Source organism: Monomorium pharaonis, chromosome 10 (genome assembly GCF_013373865.1).
Source record: "Monomorium pharaonis isolate MP-MQ-018 chromosome 10, ASM1337386v2, whole genome shotgun sequence".
NCBI lineage: Eukaryota > Metazoa > Arthropoda > Insecta > Hymenoptera > Formicidae > Monomorium > Monomorium pharaonis.
The window spans coordinates 20,388,426-20,415,260 of record NC_050476.1 but is presented as its reverse complement, the minus strand read 5'-3'; the positions used below and the strand labels follow the sequence as shown (position 1 = coordinate 20,415,260).

The 26,835-nt window shown below is 36.1% G+C and overlaps 1 protein-coding gene and 1 long non-coding RNA gene across 2 annotated transcripts in view; one reads left to right on the top strand and one right to left on the bottom strand.

Annotated features, from left to right (window-relative positions):
* The window catches only part of LOC105827748 (collagen alpha-1(IV) chain), a 58,026-nt gene extending 31,634 nt beyond the window's left edge, over positions 1-26,392 (bottom strand). Inside the window, exons 1-2 of the mRNA XM_028193675.2 lie at positions 25,896-26,392; positions 23-208 (exon numbers count right to left, since the gene is read on the bottom strand). Coding sequence (XP_028049476.1) covers positions 23-208; positions 25,896-26,045 — 336 coding nt within the window. The 5' untranslated portion in view covers positions 26,046-26,392. The remainder of the gene's footprint in view (positions 1-22; positions 209-25,895) is intronic.
* On the top strand, positions 5,650-13,057 carry LOC105829496. The gene is made up of 2 exons (XR_003626608.2): positions 5,650-5,913; positions 8,565-13,057. It is a non-coding gene; the product is annotated as an uncharacterized LOC105829496 (long non-coding RNA).
* Positions 26,393-26,835: the final 443 nt, after the last annotated feature.

The window sequence follows — 26,835 nt, the reverse complement described above, 5'->3', positions numbered from 1 at the left end:
AAGTCAAATTAATTTTTCTTACCCGGTAGCCCTTTTCTCCGGTGGCTCCATATTCTCCTGCCGCCCCTTTCTCGCCTTTAGGTCCGGGGGGTCCATCGGGTCCAATCTCACCTGGAAGTCCTTCCGTTCCTTGGGGCCCGGGTATCCCAGAAAATCCCTGATGGCCCTTTATTCCCTTACAATCGCATTTGTACGAGTCCTTACAGATCTGTAACATTATGAGTATCTGTTAGGGGAATCCTTTGTAAAGAGTTGCTCGCGGTACGTGGACTGTCTCTTTGTCGGGCTTGATTTCGACGGGGTCTTAAACCGACTTAAACGCCATCATGGATTTCATCAATAAGCGGTTTAGCACGTAAGCCGACCGTGATCGAACCTGGGATTGGTGAAATTTTATTTCTCCTCTGAAAGCGCATAACACGTCGGAAAATAGGAGACTCTTGGAAGAAAGTCTACGCGAAAGTTTAATAACTCCAATTTCATGCTTGAAAACGCCACTTTATGAACGCCGAACGTTCAGAACAGCGATAATTGGGAAATACGCTCTGCGCGCTAATAGAAAATGTATATTGCGTAACTTGATATATTAAATTTATCTAGAATGGAAATAAAATATATCTAAACGGACGGATCTCATTGCGCGAGGGTCGCGATAAAAATTGATCAAAAACAGTTTTATTATATCGTAAAAAAATCGGAGTCGAGGACAGGGAAGAGCATAGAGGAAGAGTACATTGATTGCGGTCAGTGGCGTAAGTCTGTAAGCGAAAGAGATTCGAAGATAATAGCGTTAGCTAAGGATATTCATTATACTTTCATAGTTTCCTTATTCTTTTTTATATTAAAAAATCTGCATTATATTATATTATATTATATTATATTAAAAAATCGACTTTTGCAAGTTTTATTTACATTTTAGAGTCGGTAAATCTCATTTTTAAATCTTAAATATTACAAAGTTATAATCTACTCGCCTGTTTAATGAATAAAACAATCTTATTTAACAATGCAATCTTGAAAATATATGTCTGATTAGGTCACACAAAATTTTTAACAAAATAATTAATTGTTGGATAAAGGAGCGTTTATGTAATTCGTTGTTTCACACACAAAATAAACTTATCTAATTAGATAATGTTCATTTCGAGAAAATCGTGTGACATTTGAAAATAAAGTGCGCCATTGCTCTTCCTCTCAAAATTTCATGAAGTGTCTACGCGCATTACAAATTCTCCGTATAATTATATTCTTGGTATAAGTAAACGAAATTAATTAATTAATAGCGTCAGTGTATAATTCCACGAGTACGCCATTGCGTCACGAAGGCCGCGGTCTATTTGAATAACGTGGAAGAGAACGAAAACGGAATCGTGCTTCCACACATTTGCCTTGTAGATGAAAGTTCTGCTTGTGTCAACGACGCACTCCAGGACCGAGCGGGCTCTCAAGGAACGCCGTCCCGGGCATCGTTCCTCGTTATTCTTTTTCTCTTGCCCATTTTCTTGCTTATCTCGCTGCACATGCCTCATTTTAGTTCCGCAGCTTATGACGCTTTATCGTTTGTCTCAAAATACGGTGAGCGCGGCAGAGGCAGTGAGAGAGTATTTTTTTTTTACAAGACTCGAGGATTACCATATCTTATGAGTAGGAAGCAATTGGGGAACACGGGCGTGGAACAGTTTAAAGACAATTTTCTTCAAATTGGAAAGTAATGCTGCTTCAGTAAACATATGAAAGAGGTATAAAATTTCAAAAATAGTACGGATATTCTCTGGTTCATGAATTATGTGATTTATACATTTTAATACACACTGCTTGCGATAACTTTGACTTATTATAAAAATTTATACATGGCAAAAACAACGGAAAGTAATTTGTTGGATCATCAACGTAACATCGAAGCATCGGTAATTATTTTGATAATTTAACAAGATTTTTAGACCTATATCTAGTTAAATTTTCAAATGTAATACTTTAAAGAAAATCGTTCTTTTTAAAAAATACGTCTACGACATGACAAATAATGATTAGTGAGATTTCTTTAAGCTTTAAAAGCTCGGTCGTATCTCAAGGCTATTGTTACTTATGCAATGATATAATCGTTGTGCTGTATAATCTCAATGTCACTATTACGTTACTGTGAAGGACAGTGTCGTTCTACTTAAATATCGTGGAAGAGAAGAATTGAGAGTTTAATATAACTGTATATTGTGTAAGAATGTGAACGATAAAGATAATTTTTTCACCATCATTGACAACTGAAAGTTTTCATAAAGTGGAGAAAGTGTGTGTCCATTACTCATTTCGGTAAATTGAATATAAAGCAGATTGAGGGAAGTAGATCAGTCTGATTTATCGTTTACATTTTTTATTATGCACTTTCGCTGTAACCTGTTTATTTGTCCGTGATAAAAAATAACTCTATTTGAGGTAAACGCTTTTAAAAATATTGCGTTCTGTTTATTTCATTTCGTTTTATTAATCTATGTAATTATTTAAAAATATAATCTAAAAATATAACTTCTTATTATTTTATTTGAAAAATTCTCTTTTTTATTAATATCTTGATAAAATGAATTAATGTATTAATTTCTTTTTCAATAATGGCTTAAGTTATATATCTTTAAATATAAGACGCGAGCTATAAATAACGGTCTTAATTTATTATAATGTAATGCAATAACAGTAATTGAATTTTTACTGGTCTTAAAAGATTAATCGTCTTTAACGAATGGCGCACGTAAATGTCAAATGTCTAAATTCGCGGGTGTCGTTGCCACTTAACAAAGTCGTCCACGTGCGCATATTATTCCATAACATCAGTATCGCGCCAGCGTAATTCATACAATTAACTTAAACGCGTGGGATCGCTTAACACGGCTCCTTCTGGCAATCTCGGCGAACGCGGGCAAGTTGATTCCGGTCATCTTCTTCCACTTGCTTCAATTTTTTCATCTCCGTCAATAAAGAAAGATGAATATATCTCTTGCTCAGTAAAATTATGCAAAAAATAATATATAAAAAAATTCTAAACGCGAAATGAAAAAAAATATATATATAAAAATATAAAATACGTGGACCAGCAAAACTCTTTTTGGTGAGGCAATTCAATTACCGGGCATGCGAGAAACCGGTTCGTGAGAGGAGGTCTCTCTTCTCTTCCTTTTTAACTTTGCCAACGTCTGCCGTAATGATGGCATCCCGCGAGATGCGTCTTGCGCGTTCGATCGCGCGGCCTCGGCGCGCGCGGAACGATATCCTACCAAATATGTAACGCAGGCGGGACTCTCCCTGTTTCCACGCATCGGCGACATGACGTAACCCAGCATCACAGCCCCGCCGTGGAGGAATCTCGCGCAGCTACGCCGTGACATAATTCCGCGATTATGCGCACAAGAGGGCGATCCGCCGGGAATTATGCCTCGTTTGTGCGTCGCGGCACAGTCGTGGACTCCGCCGAGGAGGCAAACGTCTCTCCGCGAAGATGTGCTGATTTTATGGAATAGATGCTCGCATCGCATTCAAGGATCTCGCATATGTACCTGAGAGTGGCTGTCACTCTCTTACGCAGCGTAATTGAGAGAACCAATTGTTATCTTTGTTCATAACACCTTTGATGAAAAAATTGATTCGTGATTTATGTTTGTTATAAAAATGTGGGATTAATATTTTTTAAGTTAAGAATTTAATTCACAATTTATAAATATTTACTCAAAGTTTGTAAAAGAATTGAGAATTCTCGATTTTATTAAAAATTCCAGGTAATGTTAGAGAATTTTTTAATGCAGTTCTGAAATAAATTTATTTTATTATATTATAATAATGTTTCTTAATCATAAAAAAAAGTTACTTCAGTTTTTAATATTAAATTTGAAAAATTATTGTGTAAGTACTAAAAGAAATAATATAAATTAATTGTAAATGGTGTGTAACGATTTATCTGTAATGATCTAACTCAGTAAAAATATAAATTACAAAATATGACTAAATGCACAAGATCAATCAACAATTCAGATGTACTGTCTTTTATTGTCACATTTTTTAAAATAAAAATTCGCAAATCATATGAAAATATATGTGAATGTGGATCATATTTATTTTAAATTTTAAATTTAGAAGTAAAATTCTAAAAATTTCTCTGAGTTCCAATAAAATTCCAAGAAAACCCATGATTTTCAAAGATAAAAAAGATTCTTAAAAATTCCCGCTTTTTCTTGGTAAAATACATTCTGTTCATATTAAGATCGTACAGGAAATTCGTACATAAAATTCTCGAATTTATAATTTATTATTGTTATATTAGAAGAATTAAAAAATTTATAGTAAACTTGAGATTAATTAGAGGTGGCTTAACTTAGATAGCAAAACATAGTTAAATAGAGGTCGCACGGGGTAACGTTTAAGTTAGGTCAGATTAGTGTCAAGTCGTAGATTAGGCTAATGTCAGAGTGGTCAAGGTTTCCCCTGATATATTATTCTTCCTTATCATTTAAAAAAGGACCCTTGTATCAGAGCTTCTTTTAGAGTTCTTTCTTTTTAGAGTTATCTGTTATCGTGGTGGAATATGCTTCTGAAGTTTGTCGCACTGTTTACGAATTATTTCGCATTACTTCACCGTCACGTTAACGTAATCTCAAGTAAGCGTTAATAAATCGAAGTACATCTGTAGAACTTTTGATGTATACAATCTGTTTAAAACTATACATTCGCCGCACAAATATACGCGCTGCGCAGAGAAGTACGAAACCACATGTTTTCGTTTAAGAAAACCGCCTGGCGTAATCGCCACTACTAAAGACCGGTACGGCGGGTATAAGTACATGAAGTTTAAGTACGCGAAGCGTACTTTGCTCTCCCAGCTTGACGTACACGTGCTCGAAGAAGTTAAGTGCGACTCCGCATAGCTGGCCGTTTTCGTCGAATAGCGGACGTTTACGCGAGCCGACGGTTCCAAATATTTAGGCTTGTGTCCCGGAGGTTCGTGAACCCCGATTCCAAATTTACACCATTACGATACGCGCTCTCCTATTACATCGAAGTTTAATTTCGCACCCGCGTAAAACGTTAACTCGCTCGGCTATCGACTGCTCTCGCGTTCAACGAAAATTATTCTGAAAATATGTAGAATTTCTCTATAGATATTTTTTAGCTGGTACTTTCTAATATAGGTAAATGATCGTGAATAAGTACACAAAGAACAGTATTGCTGAAGCAGCTAAAAATTTAGTTAGATATAAGTTTGAGTAATTTTTTGTTGGATTATAAAAATAATTGTGTAGAACACTTAAGAGTATTCTATCCTAGAAGACTTTAAAAGAGTAAAAAAAAAAGGTTTTTTTTTAAATCGCTTCAAGCTACTTCTCAAGAATATGTTCTTAAAAGGTTTTATCAACATACGAAAGAATAATAGATTTACAACCATATAGGTTGCGATGATATGTTATATTTTTTCGCGTTTTAAAGTAGAATATACTGTTAAACGTGATAAGCAATGTTGCAAAAAGTTTTGACATTCTAGCAATCTTGAACGTCCTATTTAATTTTTTGATAGTTTGATAAAATAATTTTTAAACCTATATCTATATTTATAGTTAAATTCTTCGTTACTTTAAAACATTGTTTCTCATAAATATAAACATTTCATTTCATTATTTCATACATTTGTACGAGTTTTTATACATATAAAAAATTATAATTCATGGACATATTAAATATTCAAGAATTAATTTATTGAATTGTATTTTAAATGCCCTAAAACATTAAAGGATCGATGACAGCAGGTAAATTCCTGTGGCATGCTGCGACCAGGAAGTATTTGTGCCGATAAAGCCGTTTATTCAGGACTATCCAGTACGTGCGTCCCGATGCCATTCTCGATTAGTTGTGGATCGCCAATGCGACGCCCTCGCAATTGTACGTAGCGCCACGATAACGATAATGCACGCTTCGAACCTTAACTTCGCCGCAAAATGGCCTGTTGGCTAATCGGCTTGAGTTCAGCGGGGAATCAACAGGTGTATTCAAACAGAACGAAAGAGATAGAGAGAAAGAAAGAGAAAGGGGGAAACAGGAGAGACAGAGAGAGAGAGAGAGAGAAACATTCTTTTCTAAATAACAATTTTTTAAGTAATAATTAATACACACGTTATAAATTCCGTTATCAATTTACTAGATAGAGACATCGATCATAAATGTTAAAAATACAACAAACAAATAAAAATATAAAATGATTTAAAGTACGTCGTTTGCGCTCGATTACTTAATAATTTTTATATCTGTGCACCGCAAGGATTAAAATACGTTGCAAAAACCGCGGCATTACACGAGTTAGCAACTGAAAATTACGGTACGAATCACGACCTCGTTAAATAATTATTTTATTCGCAAAGTGACAAATTTTTATCGCCAAACGGACGCGACAGATTTATTATCCGAGAGTCGGAGATTGTTGCATTGCACGAGAGGTCCTTCGACCGTGTACTCGTGAGAGATAAGCGTGAGGGTTCAATATAATTAAAACGAGACGCGCGAGATGAAATCGTGGCGCAACGGGCTCGGACATTAAATTACGGTCACATTTAACACGCGTAATACTCGGGCGGGACGAATCGATATAGCCGTCTCATCTGGTCGCTTTAAGCAACTCGTCTCGAATCTCCGGCCCGGTTCGGTTCGACCGGTTCATTTGGCGGCGCGGCCGCGATATCTTCGTGATACCGACAACGCCAAACTTTCTCGCCGAGTTGCATCGCATTAATCGTAACGCGAGGTAATTCGAACGTTCAATATGCTCTCGCGAGGAATCTTCAATTTGCTTTTACTTTTGAACTACCGTCCGGATTTGCGTGTGAGAGACTTTGCGATTGAATTGATGCCCGACGAAGGAAGAAGGCTGCGCGGCAATGTAAATAAATTTTAATTCCTTATCACTCGCCGGATTTGCACGGGTGCTGTTGCATCTGATTTTCGTGTTCATTCATATGAATGAATAAAATAAATCTCTCATTTTGTAATATTACACGGAGAGAATTTTCTCTTAAAATTTACCCTCAAAATTTGCTAATTGTGAAATAATCTGCGACCTCGAGGAATTTTACTGTACTTTTTAGTAAAATTTACTAAAAGTATAATAAAATTCCTCGAGGCCACACATTATCCTACAATTACCAGATTTCGAGCGTAAATTTTAAGAGAAAATCCTCTCCGTGTATAAAACAGAACTTCTGTATAATAAAGCAAAAGAATTAAATAAATCAAGACATTAAAATTTACAGAAGGATATCGGTTTCACAAACCCTCAAATTCACCCTTTTAATTTTTATATCATCATTTCTAAAAGATAAACGATTGAATTAAAAAAATATAAGTTTATAACTTTATTTCAAGCGGTTTCTTACACGAGGTTTTGCTCATCTTTTGGATGATAAACACCGTAATAAATGCCATTAATAAATGCCACTCCATCTCGATTGTATCGAACGAGGAGGTGGACGATCGTCTCTTCGGACTTGACGGCTCACGGCGCAAGGATCGCCGAGGCCAGGATCCTGCGCGAAAGGCAAGGAGGGCAACGTTCCCTCGAAATCTGCATAACGTGCAGTAATATTAAGCGTCCTCTGGTTCGGCCGGATAACGTCGTCGTTCGCAGGAAGATACGCGCATCGCGACGTCGCCTTTCTCACCGTCCCTCGAACTCCTCTTTTCTTCTCGTTCCCTCTTTCTCTCACCCCCTTCCCCTTCGTCTCGCTTTCCTCTCCGGTCCGTCGTATCTTTTTTTTTCTCCTCTCATCGATCTCTGCCGCCTTTTTGGTCCATGTTCTTCTCTCGTTCTTTCTCTTTCTCTCTCAACGTGTCTCATCGAGTAAAGGCTGTCGCGCGCAGAAATATTTAAGGACTTGTGAGACGACGCCGCTCGAAAATCAATTCGCGGGCCGAAGAGTTATTAGGTCTCCGCGTTACTTTTAACCGCGCTTTTTTTTTTTTTACATTTTCCGTGCTCAAAGCGAAACGAGGGTAGAAATGAAAAAAAGAGAAAGCGGAAAAAGAAGAGAATGCGGAACGAGTTGGACAAAGAAGGACTACAAATGTGATCTAATTTAAATAAAAATTTTTAACATGCTTGTAATTTACAATTTTAAAAAATCAACAAGTTTAATAAAGAAAGATCAAGATTAAAATCTAACTCGAGAAGAAAATAAAAATGTAAAAGTCGGGGATTTTAATAAAAAAATTGAAATCCCAAAGGGGAAGCAAAACAAACAGTGCGTTAACATCGTATGATCGATAATAATTAAATCCTTATAAATCTGAAAATCTCGTCAGTCTCACCAGGAAAGCTAATCAGGAAGACTTTGAAAGAGCGAGCGTTAACTCATCCTTTAAAAGTTATTTAATCGAAGTAAGACACTTATATATATTAATAATAATAATAATAATAAAAAAATTAACATCGTAGCGCAAAATGCAAAGACACACTTGGAAATGTTTCGCGTTTGGTATGACGTGGATAAGACTTAAAGTATTGGCGTCGGAGATATCACTTTGAGCGATTATTTCTGTATTAGATTTCCTCGCTTCACCGTCGGGGTCTTCCCAGAGGATCATCGAGACATACGGGCTTAGGTCAGCTTATGGCCGTAATCATGCGTCTCATTCGCCGAAGTGCCAGTACGGCGCAAGTGTTGACCCCCATAAAGGATCCACGTGTCGCCGTGTGCGGAGCCGCATGGGCGTCTACAATGGGGGGCTTAATCGAGGCCCGTTAGACGATCGCGAGAAACGCGCGTCTGAAGATCACGAGAATACAAAGGACGATGCATAAATAAAAAGATATTCACAGAACGTAACTGAAGGGATCAATAAAGAAGTAAGTAAAATAAGACATTAAAATGTTTTGTATCCCTTTTTAAATATTAATATTTTAGCGGCGTTAGCTTTAAATATTAAATAAGATTTGAAGATTTCAGTTTTAAACGTTTTAGTTGTTTTAAATCTAAACACTGTTTAAGAGTAAAGCATTTTTAAATGTTTAAAAACCGAAGACAGATAAAACATTTTATTATGTTAAAATTGAACTTGTTTCTTCAAGTGATAACGTCGTAAAATTGATTGAGAACGCGAACAGTAAAATCTCATTAAGCAAACTGAGTTTCAAAGTAATTTGTATTTACTTTGTAAAAGCATAGGAATTTCTAACCATCAAGGTTACAAAAATTAAATTAAAATTGTGATAAAAGTGAATTTTCTTCATTAAAATATAAGAGTAAAAAATTTTAATAACTGTGTACGTAAAGAAATAAAACAAATCAAATTTATTTTTCTTATCTAGAGGAGTAAAAATCTTTAAAGCCGCAATAGTTGGATGATTATAGAATTCGTATTTATCGTTTCTATTTATTGTATATACTCCGTGTCATACAACTCAGAAAAATTATTTGCAAGATCATCGCACGAGAAAAAAAAATTCTGCAAACGCCCATGCATCGACCCCCTATTGGAATTAAACGAGATGAACCAGAGATTCTCCGCTGCATTCTCTTGAAGGATCAATCGAGGATCTCTACAAGTATTGAAAATTTCGTGGTTAAGCCGCGAGCGCTGATCCCACTGTCGATATCGTGTATTATCTCACTCGATATCCTTGAGCATAGAAGTATTTTGAGGGAACATGTGCGAGGTGCTTCATTATGAGCTGTATCGAAAACGATACGTGCAATATGGTTGACATTAATTTCTGTTGCGGATAACGAAAAAAGTATACTTTATGATAATCTCTGCGAGAGAATTTATAATACATAATGCTACCCGTACTCTTAAAATTTCTCACTCTTTTAAAATGTTAAGTATTTCCATACTGTAATGCAAAGAGAATCTGAAATAATGGCTTTTCTGGAACCTATGTAATATGTAACAATTACTTTGCAATGTCTCAAGCAATGTAGAAGCTGTAAATATAGAATATTTATAAATGTGTATCACGATTGTGTTAGTTACGTTGAAAGAAAGTATATTAATAATAATCGAGCTTTGAAAACTTGATTAATATAAATTTAATTAATATAACCAAATATTTAATAATTATATTAATAATAGTAATCAAACATAATGTTTATTAAGCTTTACTAAATATTACTATGTATTTGATTATGTTAACCAAGCATTTAAATAAAGTTTTTTATTTCGCTAAGGCTTAGTTGTCATTCAAATTATCACAGACTTGATTATTATTACTATTCTTGTTTTTTGATTGTAGAATCTTATCGTTTTGACATTACAAATTGTTGGATTTTGACTCACAAGAATGAGAATAGAGGTTTCGATGTGTTACAGATCATGTATCTATAGCACATCGAAATCTGGACCCGATAGAGATTATACCGGTTCCAGTTCTCGCTAAGAGGAATTCGCCGAAGGACTTGAACGAATTCCGCCGAGAGGCAGCGCCTCTCGTTCCTTTATGTATATATTTTATATATATATCGAGCGTCATTTTCATTCCAAAAAAATCGTGTTGCGTTTAATTACGTTGTGCAATAATCGTTACATAATATTTATGCTACAGGATTTTTTCCACAAATGGCTCGACGGGCAGCGTTGCTCAACTTGGGATGTCATATGAGAACAAGTGAGGCAGTATGTAAAATCCTCTTTACACGTGGTCTCGCATAAATAACTTTTGCAATTTGTGAAATCAACTACGATCAAATAGTCAATGAAATCAGTAATAAGCACTAATATACTTTTAGTTTGAAGAAATTAAAAATCTCTTCGTTCTATGAAATCTAAAAGACATCGTACTCATTTTGATAAATTTGTAATATCTGCAAAAAGTATTATTTTTATCGAATTCGCAGGAAAAATTTTCTTTTTACATATTTACCATATATTCGTTTTACACGAAATTTTGCGAATGAAAATTCAATTATTGTTATCATATTCAGTTTTATGTAGAATTTGTTGTCCTCTATATCAAGCTATAATATACGATCTTGATATTGAATGACGACAAAAAAAAATGTATAATCGAGAATGAGTTTGCAGCACAACGCGAGAGATGGGGCGCTGCCAATGATTTATGATCGCCGGGGTTAACGAACACTATAGGATGCATGCAGTGTGGCATGAAATTTTTTGTGACTCTTCTGTGCCGTGAAGTATTGATGATGGCGTGAAAGCTCGTAATTTAGCCCCGCGAGATAGAACATTGTAAATATATTTAAAAGGTTAATTGTATTGAAGTCGCGAATGAAAAATAGACCTTTAATAGGGTTTATTAGTATTTGCCTTTAGACGTGGCAAAGGAAAATGTATAAATTAAGATTAATCATAATGTTCTTTTTTGGTCGAAAACGTTACTATCTATTGTATTAATATTTTTGATTTTTATAAACAATTTATGTCATTAAAACATGTAAAATATTATTTTAAACGTTTTAATTATTTTATTGTAATATATATAAAGAAACAAATTCGTATTAAAATTTATTTAAAATTTATATCAATTTTATATTAATATGTAATGACAAAATCGATTATATTAACATTATATTATTCAATAAAAAATAAGTATCTATTTTTAGACCAGGCTTTTAATTTTGTCTCAGATTTATTATCTCTAGAGAAGATTAAAAAATTAACGTTTCTATATTGCGGGTCCCAAAAATAAAATTGTAGATTGCTTAAACATTATTTTTAGCGTATAATATTTTGAACGATTAAGCGTTATAATCGTTTCACAGAAAAATGACCGGAGTTATCAGAATCGTATTATCGAGAATTGAGGAAACTCTTTGTCAACATTGAGTATTAAATCATAGCGACGTAAGTGCTCGAAGAGTATCGCGATCGATATTTATCTTCCGTTTGTTTGTGACATCAGACGTTAAAATAGACTGCGTCGCAGCATCCGTCGCAGTATCCGCGGGTGAAGAGCAAGGTTTTCTGCGTTACGCGTTGCGTAAATGGACTATGCACGAGTGGTACAACGGCAAACTCATCCGTTTAGCGTTACCATCCAATTTTAATCACTCGCATGCGTCTCCATAACAGGCCAAATGTCAAGCTTAGCGTACTCGCCTAACCGCCGCGTATTATTAATCGCGACGCGGCGCCTTCGCTACTGACCGTCGACCCCGTCTTGATTTCGAAAGTGCAATAATTTATCGAACCTACGATCGAATTCAGGGCCACCGGATTATTAGTCTTGATATAATTAAACATCAGTCGATGTCGATTATTTTTACACATTCGACAAATATCTAAGTACATGTTTATACGTCAATGTGTATATACTACATCAACGTTAGCAGTATCAGGATCGCTGAAACATAGTGAGTTGGACAATACATAGGAATAACTTTAAAGGGTTTTATCATATAATGTCAATCTCATTTTCGAATATCAAGAACTCCTTTTAAGATTTAATTCTTATCTCAATCTGACGAGCAACTAGAAAAGATTTTAATGAAATGATTCGTATTAAAATGAATGCTAGGCATATATAAATAGTTTCTGATTAGGGATTTAATATTTTTTTATAATATTCTTATGACATTTATAACGTTTTATCTTTTATGATACTTATCTCAATATATATAAATTGTACTGTAATCTTATAATGATATTATCAAGGCACCCGAAAAAATTATAGCGTTTGAACAAAGATTAAGGGACAATTATATACACAATTTATATTTTTTTATATGGATGTCATTAAATTATAAGTTACGTTTTCCACATTCTGCCTACAATTTTTTTCTAAGATTTTCCAAATCCTGAAGAAAATAATATATTTATTAAAAATTTATATAAAAAGTTTACTTAAATTAAATAGATGTTTCATTGAGCTTTAAAACATTTATTGAATTGTTTATGAGATGGAAATTTAAACATGGAATTGTGTTTAGTGAGGTGTTCATGACTATGAAGTGTTTAAGTGACGTTCAATAACGTAGTCTCAAACACTTCCATTATAATTTTTTACGTGTTGGAAAATGTTATTGTCAGCAGAGGAGAGTTCATCAGGTGTTTGTAATGTGCTTCCAAAAAAAAAAAAAAATAATGTAATGATTACAAGAATTCTTCATAAATAGATGTAATCATTGATAAACGGATATAAGCACAATTTCTTACTAATAATTTTCATCAGAGAATCTCTCAAAATTTTTTGAATGCAGCAAAATGTAGCTTTGCCGCTGGCCGATCTACTTTCCGACTTAATTTATCGACGACACGTGAGAGAGAAAAATATCTCGCGTAGTACGCTATGGATATATCGACCGTTGTGGAAATAGAAACGGATATGCAGCCGCCCTATTTTTGGGGCACGTAATCGATATCCGGGGGTGCGTACGGTCGCGAGAGGAATTCTCGAATCGGCTCGCTGAGAAGTTAATCGTTCTCGCGCGCCCAAGAACGTGAGACGGCTCTCGTTTTTCTCTTCGCGGAGAATGGCCGTCGTTAAGATGAGCAATGCTGTTTTCGTGGATCAGTAGGCGCGAGGCAATTTGTTAACCGGTCAGATATAACGCGAGAGATAATTTGACACGGGCCAGAGAAATTTCGTTCGTTGTCAAGACTCGGTTCGGCAAGGCGTACCTCATTTTTCCCATTTCAGCGAATTGAGTTGTCTTGAGATGATATATGATACTTTTCACTAAATCAACTTAAGAAGTATTAATCCTTGACTTGTTAAGATTAAGCTTTTTTTTATATTAGAAGAAATTAATTCAGAAAAAGTTAATGTTATTTTAATTTTTCTTCTTACGTAAAAAATTAAAATAAAAAAAAAGCATCTTGTAAATCAATTTTAAAATAATTATTAAGCACAAAAATAAAATATCTTAGAATTTATTCTACTTTTAAATTATCACAATTATCCGAGTAATTTAATCTCTAATTAATCTTTTAATCTTTGAAAATTTTTAAAAGTAATGCAATGCAACGTATGCACAATATAATTTTTATAAAAATGGACCACACAATTACTTTGTCACAAAATATTTGTTGTATTGAACAGATGCTTTGTTATCAATTCTAATTTTCCGGCCTTTTTCCTCCTACTTTTTATGACATATCTTTTAAGCACGTACTCTAGTGAGTAAAATGCATTTTTAATTTTTTGATGAATTCAAAAGTAGGTCTTAATTACTAATATTATATAAAATTGCATATATTATATTCTCTCTCTCTCTCTCTCTCCTTCTGTAATGGATATGTCGATATTTTCATTTTGATAAAATCAACTCTAATTTGATTAACTTCCTTATTGAATTTAAGAAATCGAGGATTCTGGGGCAGTCGGTATTTGAAAGCTATCGGCTTTCCAGACATGAACCATACTATTTTAAAGAGTTCCAGGTCACCCACCCCCCCACGAAAGTGTTAAAGCTTTCCCCGGACAGTGCGCATGATTCCTACAAAAATAGATTCCCCGGTCGTGTATAAACCGATTACTCCCGAGGGAAACCATTCCTCTTCCGAGAAGAAGAAGAAGAAGAAGAAGCGTATGAGACGTATTCATGGCCGACAGAAAAATCCCGGATCGGCCCCCTTCTTCGGATTCCTCGGCTTTCTGTGCGCGCGGACAGATTCAAAAGAGAAGTGTTACAGATCATGCCTAACCCTTTGAACTTTCGCAATTTCTTCGCCGATAGCGTGTATCGAGGTTACTTGTTTCGTAAGAGATATTGCGTCTACCCCTGAATGTCCCACATAGATCGCCTGTGACGGAGATACGGTTATAAGATACGGTTGTACGAATTAGCAAGCAATCATTAATTCGGCTCAAGTTTTATTTATTATATCACATATAACATTCTTCATTCAACTCCATATCTAATCAATTAAAACATTCCAAAATTATAAGAAAAAACAAAGTTCGATAAAATTACTCAAACAACTGTCAAAATAATTGTAGTATGGCATATTATGATTATTACTTAATATCATCATGCTAACTATTAGAAATGTGCGAATTGTTCGAATATGATTTGAATCAAATTAGGTAAGATAATGTTATATTATATAATCAATATTATTTCATACATACATGTTATAAAAATAATTTATATATATTAAAATTCTATTCAATAATAATTAATTAAAAGTTATATTTCAACGATTCGATTCGATTCGATTCGATTCGAACAAAAGAATTTGAACAAAGGAAATCGCTTTGATTCGATTCAGTGTAAAAAAAAATCTTGTTCCGCACATCTCTACTGGCTACGTTAATTACTGTTTACCTTCAATTATATGTTAATTATATGTTTATATATATTATATACTACGATCAGATTTTTTGTAATATATTTGATCGTGTACCAAACTAAAAATTAACAAAAGCCTCGGTTGTGCACTAATCTGTTACGGATTATCTATTAATACGGCTTTGCCAAACGAGATCCAGGCGGTGCGACTACCGAGTGACATCACGCTCTAAAGTTATTTATTACAAACGTGAATGAAACAGTTCAGCGTGACAATCGTTGATAAGAAGGCAGCCCGGGAGCTCGAGGGTGAAGGAGGATAGGCCGTTTATGGTTGTGCCGATAACCCGCTGTACCCCAATCGCACGTGCTCGCTGGCGCGCTCTTCTCTCGATTCCACCATCGCGTTCGCCGGTCCCGTTCCTGGTCGTGTTCTGAGCTCTCAGTGTGCGTGCACGAGAGAGAAAGAGAGAGAAAGAGGAGAGAGAAAAAAATAAATCGGAGACCCACGAATTTAATGAACCGGGGTTTATCGCCGCCGGCTGACGACCGACGGAGCCATTCTTGTACTTAATTTCTCATGGAATGCGACGGCGCCGAATTTAGCGAGGTATTCGCGAGGGGCATTTATGCTACTTTAACGACCAGGAATAATAATTATACATTCTCAGATAGAGTATATAAAAGTTTTATGAAACCAAATGGATTACAAAGATTAAGCTGGGAGACAATTAAAAGCTTCAGGGGCTCTTCGCATCTCATATTCGATTTAATAGAATATGGCTAATAAAATTTTTTGACAATTAAATCGACGACGCGGGACCAAATGGTTTTTTTTTTTAAATTTTTTTCGTAACACGCGTTGTTCACGGGTTAATGTCGTGTTTGCAAAGCGTTTGATTTACGTGGTGCCCCTGGATAACACTCGATACGATAATAGCGTCGGGACCCCATTTCGCGGAAGGCGAAGGAAGAGATCGGTCGCGCGCGGTATTGATAGTACTAATATAATAATTCCGCGACACATACTTTTACGAGAGAAAGATCACGCGAACGAGTCCCCATCAGCGCGGGTTATTACAAGTGCTCTTGTTCCGCGCAGCATCCGCCGAACGAAACGGCTTCGAAGAATTACGCGCTATCGCGCGTTTATCGCTCGCAATGAAGCGCTTATTCGCAGCGTAAGTAAAACGTTTTGCGGGCAACGAAAGTAATAATATCAGCCGAGGGAGCGTTAACGCGCGTTAATTTATCGGGCCTCGCGATTACGCGAGGGAATTAAGATTACGCCACGGATTGCGGTTCTTATGAGTTTCTTATGACACACCGAGCAATGAAGTTTACAGTCGCGAGGAAGATTTTGAAAGGAAAAAGAAAAAAGAAAAGGAAGAAAATCCCCGCGCGATAACGCAATCGACGATACGTATAAGAGTGTAGCTCTGGAATTTTATTCGCCTAAGATAATCGCAAATGTTTTTTCTTCTACGGGTACTTTGCTGTTTTCTTGTTTTATTTCGTCGACCACCTCGGGGCGGGCGATAAATAAGCGAACTGCTAGAATTCAAGCTGACGTAACGCAAAGGAACGATGAAATCGCACGCCGCGGCTGTGCGAAACAGCACGCTCCATATCATAACACGTATAATTAATTGAAGGATCATTCATCGAATTGACCGAAGCCTTTCATTCATGCCTTCCAGTGGGTAATCTTAGACCTATCATTCACGGGATATCGCCCACGCCGCTGCATGAGATACGTCTACCAGCTGGAGAGACTCGCCCGTTCCGCGCTGCACAGAGAATCCCAAACTAGGCTCCCATCGAAATTCTCAAGGGACTCTAATGAAAAGTATTGGCTCTTCAATAAGTAATACTTTTTCCACTTTTGGACGATCGATTTGAGAAAATTCGTTTACTGCCCGAGTTTGTACTTCTGTGGTCACTATTCGTCGTCGATCAATTTAACATAAAAGCTACTAAAATACAAAAACTTTATGTACTTTTATTATATATAAAAGTTACTGGTATTAAAATATATAATAGAAAATATACAAGAGAGAAGGAATTTTTGTATTTTGTAATGAAGATATATTCATAGCCATTATTCCGTGTAATATTTCGCGAGGAAGTTCGTGAATGTTTGAGGTGGGTTCAAAGCTTTGGGAAACTATCTGGCAAAATCTCCGATATCGCGATGTTTGACTTTCGAAAATATCGTCAGATCTAAGCCGACATGTGCGAGTCGCGGGTAACTCGTTAACTTCGACATCTATCGACAGCGCCTACGTATACGTCTGTTTATATTACTATTACTCATAATGGAGACCAATGTCGCGCAATGCACGATGCAAATTAGTGTTTGCAGTCGCCTTGGGAACATTATTCCACGCCTGCGATTTGTTATATGGATAGACAGTCGTCTGGTCGTACATACTCATGACATCATACTCCAGTCGAGCCATTTAATACGGACATGTCAGTGGCCACTGTTGACCGCCTTCCCTGCTTTCATCCGAACGCGTGCCGCACGGAATGTGTTATGCGTGATAGAATCACAGATGAAAAGACAGATATAATTTACGTTCAGCTATGAGTCATAATTGTAATTTAAATATTCGACGTTAATAATGGGTAAAGATGCATTCGAGAAATACGTTTCTCGCAACAGAAAAGAATTATTGAAAAAAAAAGAAGCGTAAAAGAGATAAAATTATATAATGTACATAATCCTCCTTAAATAATATAATATCCAATAAATTTTGACGAGATAAAAATCACCCAAAGTTCGATCAAAAATCAAATTTTAGCCGCTAATTAATGTTTTAATTAATCTATGACGTTAGACAAATGCAAAGTTAGATAAATCACTTTTTAATATCCGTGGAGCTTCTTCTATTAGAGCCGTAAATGAAAATGAATAGGAACGCATTTGAATAAATGCGATCACTTTCAATAACGGTTGATCATACGCGCGTCGTAACAAGTGACAGCACCGCGTGATGTCATTGACAATCATTGCGCGCCTACATTGTCACTAAACTGACGGGACGATAATAGCCACGTCCAGCCCGTCGAAGCTAATTTGTATTTTATCATGAGGTAATCCCGGCATCGTTATTTTCGGTTGCAATCATAAGCGACTCCGCTCCGTTCCGTGTAACTCTAAAAATAATCAGAACTTTCGAGCGATTCGAATTTCGACAAAAATAGTCGAACGTATAAGCAAATTTTATGTTCTCGACTGAGTCGTAAAACAACGGGTATAATACACGCTATCCTTAACTCTTTGCGTTTCGACCTAGTATCAATAAATACATTTCACAAGTTTACAACAATAAAATATCACATCTTTATTTATCAAATCAAAACAATAGATATTTATTACTTTTCACATTTTTAATAAATATTTTCTCATCTCGAAATACTATTTCGTGTAAAAATCAATTTCTGCAATTTGAAGAATAAAAATTTCATAAAAATTTGATATTTCTGAAAGCTATTATATAATTATCTCAATCAATTCAGATATAATATTTAAAAAAGAACATAACAAAATGTGAGGTTAAAATCTAGCTGTAAATTCTAAAAGTTATAATTATCATCAAGAAACACAAACTTAGCCATGATTTCAAGTATATATATTATTGGATTCTCGCGGTATTAGCGACGTGGGCGTAACGATGATCTCAGCCTTCAATTCTTAAACACAAACGTGTCATTGATAATTGTAAGTCGTTTATCTGCTTTCTATTTCGCGCTTATCGATGTCTATGAGTCTGTTGCTTTAAATAAATTATACGTGACCGCACAGTATTGCTGTAAGTTTGTGAACATAATTATTAACAGAAAATATTTTTCAATTTGAACTTTTAAGTCTACAAAAAATTATGATATTTGTATACGCAATTCTTTAAAATGTATATAATTTGGGCAAATTTATATTTAAAAAAAATCGAGCTAAACAAAATTATTAACAAATATTATACCTAGTAATTTTTTAATTCACCCGTATTCACGATGATAATGCAATAACGTTTAATTTTTTATAAAGTATATGGATATACTGGATTAATTTATATAATTGATTATTGTGTTTATCTCAAACTTTATTCGAATCGCGTCATCCCAAAGTGGTAGGCTAGTCAATAAGAGTCAATTACGGGCTTGTAATAAATTAATTTAAAGTGTGACGTCACTTGTTTGAAGTTTATGTTATTGTGTGAATATAGCCTGCAATAACGCATTTCAAATAAACAGCTTAACAGCTTTAGAGTTTGCATTGTATATCTGAATTAAATTTTCATAGAAATAAAAAAAAAATAGAAGCAATTAACGCGTGTTTGTAAATTATTATTAATTATTAATCATTGTTGATGTAATAATATACGATCCAAATGGTTTCGCGCTATTTTGCGGCAAAATAATATTACAACGTTGTAATGAGATGCAGTGACATATGCCAATATGTCATCGACCGCTAATGGCTTTTCCTATTTTCGCGATGACGCATCCCATATTGTATCATCTTAACAAGCCTAGAGACAAATGCATCGAGATTCGAAGCTCGCTTTCAAACACGAAATACATAGCTGCTGCTAAGTGTATCCTTTAAATTCCCGCCCTGTCATTTATGCTATCAGATGTCATCACAAAGCGGAAGATTAATAACGATGTGCGAACGACGTGTTTGGGTTCAATTGCGCGAAAACGTGATGTCATCCGCGGGAATGTTGAAAATGCACTGTTATCCAATAAAGCGAATTAAGAGTTGAATTTATAACCACAGCGAGCCGCGATAACGATTTTGCGATTTAAAATAAAGCAAAACCACTAATTTAAGTGTTATTTAATTGCACGCGTAGATATATTTTAATAAAACCATTTTTCATATATCTGTATTGAATTTTGCTTTAATTTAATTTTAATTCCTCGCGTGATAAAATTATATATTCCGGTGTTAAAAAGAATAGAGAAATTATCGTTCGACTTCCGCGGTGTGTGAGCGTAGGTGAAACTGTTTTACATATATTCCGCGGCGTGATCTTTTTTTTTTTTTTTTAATGCCGACACATTTTAGGAAACCACGCACGGCGATATGTTACATTTCGAAATATTGAATCGACGCAGTGGGTGTAAGTTTTATGACGCGGGCGAAACATGCTCTGTTCAGCTCGACTCGAGTCTTTCCTTAACCATCCGTTAACGCATCAAATACCGTAAAAGAAGAACATCCATACGTATTAACGTTAATAAATAAAATGTATTGAAGCTTTGATCGCCCCAAATTTTAATGATAGGCTTAACCGATAAAATATGTACCAAGAGCATGTGTTTAAATGTTACGGGGCTTTCTTTTAGAGCACAAGTTATTTCATCACAGAACGCTCTCTTCTGGTTTCTGACGTCGATTTATACGAGATTACTTAGAAGTGGACGCGACAAGGCAGATGTTGGCTCGCCTAACGCTCGCCGGCAAGTTTTCGTCTGCAAAACGAATACTTGATCCGGGCTACGCATCATCCACAGTGCTCGTCTCTTTCAGAAGAACAACAGGAAATCTTTATCGTTATCGCGGCAACGGCATGCAAGACTCTCTTCCTATAGCTCATCGTCAACCTACATATTTGCGGTTCGCTTCTGTGAATTATTTCGCAATACTGTCACTTGCAATAAATATACAATATTATGGCATTAAATATTTCTTTACAAGGTTACACAGATTGTATTTTACCTCAAGCCGCACACCCACACACATACACACACATTTCATCAGCAGAAAAATAACTATAAGCGTTCTATCCAATTTACCTTATTTAACTAATGTATAAACTTTGCAGAATTTTTTTTGCAGATTGCCAAATATTTTATTTTTGTATTCAACGCGTTCATGTACTTTTTGACGCATAATATTAAAATGTTATTTTATTTTCAACAAAAATCGCACAATAAAGTTTAATAATTTCGTGAGCGAGACCAGCGCAGCGATGTACATGTTGATCTTTTCCGAATAATTTTGTGATAAAAAACCTACGCAAGTGTGAATCTCGAAGTTCTTGCATCGGCTCAAAGATAAATGGCTATTATAGCTACAGTTTGGGCATGGAGAACAAGATAACATTGAAGATATTTCTATACAAAGATTCGTTCGAATTTTGGAAATTTGAAGTAGAAAATAATGTTGGGTAGATCTTGTAGATGACTGTTTGCGTCATTATTCAAAACGATATTTACATAAAACAAATGATGAAAAAATGTATTAATATAAAGAAAATATAATTTTTGTTACAAAAAAATGTATGATACAGTTATATCTATTTTATATTATTGTATGATTCAATTACGTTGTTAAAAATATTTTGGCTATACCAGCTAAAAGTTATTAAATTTATAAAATGAGATATTTTTTGTCTTTTTTCTAAACTTCAACTCAAACTTCATAATACTTTCCTTATTCCATAATACTTTCCTTATTTCCTTATTAAATTGCAAAAAAAGTATTATATAGAAAACGCGAATTGAGAGCAAAAATTAAGACAGTAAAAATTAAGAGCAAAAATATTACATAACTTTTAAATCGTTAACAAAATTGTGTTCAAATTTTGCAGAGATACTCCAATAATATAAAAAAATAATTTGCGATATATATTTTTTATAATTAAAATAAATATATTTTATAATTTAAATACAATATAACGTAGATATTTGCTAATATATTATTTGTTGTACGTTTCTTAATCTGCGCAAAATTTTGTTGTTATGTACTAGCTGGAATGTCGGGTGAGGGAACAATTCAATTCACCATGGAATGGATTCTCACGATTCTGAATGATTTTGGTATAATGGTACGAGTGACCTGTCTGAGAAGATATAAAAACGCGGATCCACACCAACTACTAAGTAATGTCCTTTGGCCCTCTCTCCCTATTGTGCTAAAAATTTTCTTTCATGTTTTCCGCAATGAATACGTCCTCTGTTCGGGCGTCGAAATCGCTCACGTGTCTGTCTACCGGGTGACTTCAACGTTATCGGCAAATATAACTCGTTTTTGTATAAATTATGCAAATTAATATAGCATATTATTATGTTGGTCATATCCAATACAAACATTCATTAATATATAAGCAGAAAAATAATAAATTTCAGTTTTGTGGGGAATATTTCAATTATCACAAGAATAAGTAAATTATCACAATTAAACGTGTCTCACACATCATTTATACTATTAGTAATAAAATTTAAAGAATCCTTAGTTTCCCCTGAGAAAATTTTCCTCATAATTCCATATGTAATCGACCAAAAAGTATACATTCTTGGTCGATTATGTGAAACAAACTGATCATACAAATTTACAGCAATTTTCTCAATGAATATGAAAGACGCGCCTCGAGATTTAGCTGAAAAGATATTGACGTTTCGCAGAAAGTGGTGCCGGAATGGAGGAGCGTACTCTATGGTCAGCATATAGACACACGCATCGTCATCGATTAACTGAAATGCCGTAACGTCTATTTTGCAACGAGATTATGTCGAATAGCTGCAGTTTCAGGCTCTCGGATTACACGGCGCCCAGAGTCATGCTGATGGGCGCTTTCCACACGGGTCTCTTACGTTACTATCGGCTTCACGCCCGATTTAATCATCCGTTACACATCGCTCGGTCTTCTCCCTCATGATCGCTATACGAACCGGTTTATACACTACAAAATTTTGTGTTAGCTAATTGCACGTTGTGCGCATAGGGGAATCACATTGCATTCGTCATTTACCCCCCGCGGCGTTCTATTTAGCTCGCGGGATTAATTCTGATTAGTTCTGATTTTGAAGAAACGAACCTTGAACTGATTCTTCGATAATTTCTTCGTAAATGTTCCTTTCACATAAACAGATATCTTGTAATGTTTTAAGCAATATGTTTCAATTTATTATAAATTATTTTCAAAATAATATTACAAAGTATTCAAAAAATATTTCTGTTAATCGTGTTTTGTTTTAATATATATTATTAAATATATTATTAAAGAGAGAAAACGTATATTTAAAAAAAAAAATTAATCTATAACGTATAGGATTTTATAAAATTGCAAATAATGTATAGTATAGTATAAGATTGGTAAGGAAAAAACCCTAATTTTTTAATCATATAATTGAATTTTATCAGGATGTCGCGGATAGTTATAACCAATGTCTCAAATCATCACGGATGATTTAGCGTAACCTAATAACGTCTCACAGCACAAAATGAAATTCGAATCTTGAATATTTCTCGCTCCAATAAGCATAAACAATATATTCCAAGTCCGTAGCGAATGCGTTCAAAGATAGAAAGTAACAGTTCCGTCATCGATTAAGATTACGATCTAATTTTTTTTCGTTTCTATTATTTAAATTTTTTTTTCTCGTGTGTAAGAGAGATACTGCAATAAAATATCGAAATTAAATTAATCATAAGTGTTATTTCTTCTTCTTAGATTTTATTTTGGAACAATTAAATATGATCATTTGATATGGTCATTTAATTTGTTCAATATTAAATCATGTATTTAATCGTCAAGATAAATTAAGATTTAAGCAATTACAACACGACGAGAATGTAATAATAAATCGATGTCTTACATACTAAAGATGTGTAAATAAATAATAATTTTAAACCGGTGTGTATGTGTAAGTAAATAATAATTTTAAATTTTTATTATTCTGTCATCTATTAAAAATAATGTAAGCGAAGCATTCATCAACTCATTGATATAATTAAATGAAGAACGCTAACTGAGAACACGAATTTCGGACTAACAAGTTTAATTGCGGATGAAGGTATAATTAGTCAGGTGGACGATTGATGATCGGGACCGAGATGATCGTTTTGGAGTTGAATAGACGGGTAATGCGCTACGCAGAGAACATATGAAATTAATCCCATCTCGAGCGAATATTTATGCCACGGTACAAGGCAGGTCAGCGATTGGCGTTTAAAGCGCTCGTCTGGTGTTCCCACGCATTGTCCGGCTGGCACGAGAGGCTGGAATTAGGCTCCGTAGAGCCTACCTAAGAGCGATAGAAGTTGCCCCAGATGTGGAACGATATCAGACCATTCCGACGGTAATGTCGTCGCGCCATCCGCTACGTTAGCAAACACACCCACATTCGTTAGCATTGGAATGGCCGAGAGTTGATGACTGTATAGGACAATAGTGTCCTATTTCATGAATGAAACAGAAACGAGGGAGGAAGACTTAATCTGCAGTCAAATGAAAAAGTTGGAGGTTCCAAAATAAGAAAGAAAACTTTGACAATTTGCATTACAAGTATTTAAATACAAAATGAAACTTTGCGATTAATTAACTTGTTTTTCTTTTTCAAAATTATTAAATTTCTTCTTAAAACTTTTAGAAAACTAAAGCGAATATATTTAACGTATTCTTTAAATCAATAATTCAAATATATATCAATAAGTAAATTTTAATTCAACAAAGAAAGAAATCTTTTTAAACGATTTTTAAATATTTTGAATCTATAAAAAACTAAAAAAAAAAAGCATTTAAATATTAAGTCGTGAAGTCCATCTACAATAGAGAGATCAATCTAGATTGAAAATAAACGAAATGCAATTGTAATTTTCGCGTTACTTGTATTTTACGATTTGCCACAAATAGATTATCGATGAAATAGTGTTGAAGTTTGCTTCAACGTAGGAGTGACTTCTACAGAATTTATCATGTCCGGAGTGCATGCTTTTGGTAACGACAGCCGATTTCGTGCTTATGAATCATTTTGCTAGATGGAAGGAAGTAGAATGACGGGAGATAAATTAATAAAGACTGCTCTAACTATAACTTACATAATAATACTTTGAAAGTAATAAGCAGAGCATAAAAAATAATAAAATGCTCCGAAAAAGGAAGAACAATCAAAAGAATATAATTTCTAGAAAATTTGCCACTTAACAGGTTCCGAGGTTGTTAACTTCGATATTAAGATCCCAAAATTCAAAATGGCGTTTTCAACATGGCTGACCAAAATGCACAAGGCAGTTGGAGACCGTTGCGGATATTAATGCCTCTGACAGCAAGGAAAATAATTGTTAAAAAAAATATAAATATAGATATGTCAAATCGTAATTTCTAAAGAAACACTCTTTCGATAAAAATATCATTCAAGATTCCTGTTGAAGAGAAATGTACAAGAAATGATCATGCTTATTGTAACGGACAGCTGATTCAAGGGAGATGGCTATCGCAAATGGCTATCGATTACGTAATCACAATCCGTATCCACGGGTTCGCTTCGATTATGATTACGACCGCAATATCGACGTTCGCAAAGGCAATCCGATTCGATCCGTGTAAAAAATGTGCCGCGTGGAAATTCGTGATCTTTAGCGCACGCTCAACTTTCGGTTCTCCAATTCGCACGCGGACTTCGAACCTTGACGTTTGATCCCACCATCGAGCTCACCCCGCGCGCCGTTTCACCTGACTCCAGTCCGCCTTTGAGGTGCGACCTACCACCTTAGCATTTCGGGACGATTGACACGGTGTCGCATGCACGTTTCCCCCGCGCCGGACTATCGCTCGATCGTAACTCCTATCAACCCCCCGCGAAGACGGGAGCATTTAGCCGGAGCAAAAGGGGGTTTTTTCCTACGTTTCGCCAAGCGCGGATACATTTCAAGGACGTTTCGACACTTACCACAGCCTCGGCGATCGGGATCCACGTGGCGGCGTGCACCAGTAGGGCAAGGACGCAGGTGATTCGTAGGACGAGCGGGACCGGCCGCGAGATGCCGCGGCCCGCGTCGCCGATGATCCCCGACGTCGCCGCGGCCCTAGGCCGCATCATGCCGGCCTGGGGTTCTCCACCTCCACCACCACCGCCTCCTTCTCTTCCTCCCCTTGTCCTCTACCTTTTGGATCAAACCTGCGGTCCTGCAGACGGTCCCAGGGGTGCCTTCACCTCCGGTGCCACCTGCGTTCACCTCTCGCCGTTCCCCGGAGTTGTTCTCTCGTTTGCCTGAGCGGCGACGACGTGCGGCTCGCCAGTATCGCGCTGGAATCGCGCCGATGAGCTCGTCGTCGGCCAGCCTGTCGACGCACCGCGTGTCGAAGGGCCAGACAGACGGCCCGGTTAGCCCGTCCTCCTGATCGCTGCACACAGACGGGCGGACACACGAGGCAGATCCGAAGGCAGTGGAGGAGGTGCTCGCGCTCTCTCTCTCTCTCTCTCTCTCTTTCTTTTCCTCTTTCCTCTTCGTCTCCGTCCCTCCCACCCTCTCGCTCTATCTCTCTTTTTCTCCTTCCGTCACTGTCTTCTTAGGCCAGTCTGTCTTTCTCTCTCTCTTTTCCTTCCTCTCGCTCATGTGCGCGCGCGCTGTATCCTTGCGCGCTCTCGTCGGGCTCTCGCGGCACGCTCGGCGGTGGCGCGGCCTCCCTGACACAACACGGGCCCCGCTCTGCCCCTCGCGGTACGGCGAAGTTCCGTAAGCTCGGGCTGGCTCGGGCTGGCAGCTCGGAACCGGCACGATCGACACCGGTAGAATCCCTCGCGGCCGCGCAACAGTCCTCGTGCGACGCGCGACCGCGCGAGCGAGCGCTCGGCTCGGAGCCGACCAGCGGCACTCTCCAACGCCTCC